Genomic DNA, 1440 nt, shown 5'->3' with positions numbered 1-1440 from the left:
AACTCAAATCCCAGAAGACTCTGGGGCTGAATAACATCAGTAATGAAGTTTTAAAACCACAAGGGAATATTCTAATTAAAGAACTGACAGAATTGTTTAATTTGATTCTTGAGCAAAAAGTAATACCTAAACATTGGAAAACCGCAAAAATAATTCTGCTGTATAAAAAAGGCAACAAGTATGATACAGAGAATTATCGGCCCATCTCCCTCTGTTCAACAAAGTCAAACGTTTTCACCAGAGTTCTCAAACAACGGCTAACAAAAATAATAATGGAATGTGTTGACGAAGAACAAGCAGGTTTTTGGAAGGGATTTTCGACAGTGGACCACATTCAGACTGTAAACCAAATCATTGAGAAAGCAAATGAGTTTAACTACTCTCTATATCTTCGTTTCCTTGACTTTAGGAAGGCTTTTGACGGTATTATACATTCAGAGATATTTAAGGCACTGAGATTAATAGGAATAGAAGACAAATATATTAAGATAATAACAGAGCTTTATAAGGAGATGACAGCATATATTATGACTGAAAAGAAAGGATAAAGCTTTGATATTGAGAGGGGTGTCCGACTGGGTGATCCGCTATCCCCAATTTTGTTTTTTCTTGTGTTGGAGATGGTGCTCTGGCGTCTTGGATAGGAAGAAGTAGGCATTAAAATAAACAGAAAATGGCTGAGCAACCTACAACCGAGAGAAATGATAAAGCAGCTTCTGACATTGTGTGAAGAGGTTGGTCTTTATCCGAACTACGAGAAGACGAAACTTATGACAAATGGAGTAAAAGAGGAGTGTGAAATTAACAACCATAAGTTGGCATATGTTGAAGAGTATATTTATCTGGGTCAGTTAATATCGTTCACAGATAGAGGAGCAAAGGAGGTCCAGAGGAGATTGGCACTTGGCTGGAATATGTTTTGGTCCTTTAGGCATATAATGAAGGGGAAAAAAAGTATTGATCTTAAAAGGCAGGTCTTCGATAGTTGCATTAGCCCAGTGATCACTTATGGATGCCAAGCGTGGTCACTGACTATAGCTCAGGAGAGGAAATTATTAGTTAATAATTAATTATAAAAATTAACAGGTTGAGCAAATGGAAATGGACCGGACATTTCCTTCGGTGCGAAGATGACAGATTGTCAAAAATTGCCACAGAATGGACTCAATACGACCTTTAAAGAAGAAGAGGACGTCAAAAAGAAAAGGTGGAGCGATATATTCAAAAGGATGACAGGACCCCTCTAGTGGAGAGCTGCTGGGGCAGGGATGTCTGGAGGGAGAAATAAATGGAAAGAACTCGCCTTCCAATAAGGCTGGTCACCCCGGAAAGTGCTGACTGTTACTCCCGAAAGGGAAGGCCTATACAGGAAAGGATACGGAAAGATGGATAGAAAATTGATAAAAGTTAATGTTTTTGTAAACTTTTTTTTTTAATTAT

The 1440-nt window shown here is 38.0% G+C and overlaps 1 protein-coding gene across 1 annotated transcript in view; it reads left to right on the top strand.

Moving 5' to 3' along the window:
- Positions 1-701: 701 nt before the first annotated feature.
- The window catches only part of LOC136795418 (uncharacterized), a 4264-nt gene continuing 3525 nt past the window's right edge, over positions 702-1440 (top strand). The window contains exon 1 of the mRNA XM_067045940.1: positions 702-974. Within this exon, the coding sequence (XP_066902041.1) occupies positions 702-974 (273 nt within the window). The remainder of the gene's footprint in view (positions 975-1440) is intronic.

The sequence above is a fragment of the Halyomorpha halys genome, unplaced genomic scaffold (assembly GCF_000696795.3).
Source record: "Halyomorpha halys isolate HHAL.00 unplaced genomic scaffold, Hhal_1.1 Scaffold32.1, whole genome shotgun sequence".
In the NCBI taxonomy this organism is placed as follows: domain Eukaryota; kingdom Metazoa; phylum Arthropoda; class Insecta; order Hemiptera; family Pentatomidae; genus Halyomorpha; species Halyomorpha halys.
Note: the sequence above shows the minus strand (reverse complement) of the source record. Positions and strands in the feature narration are given on the sequence as shown.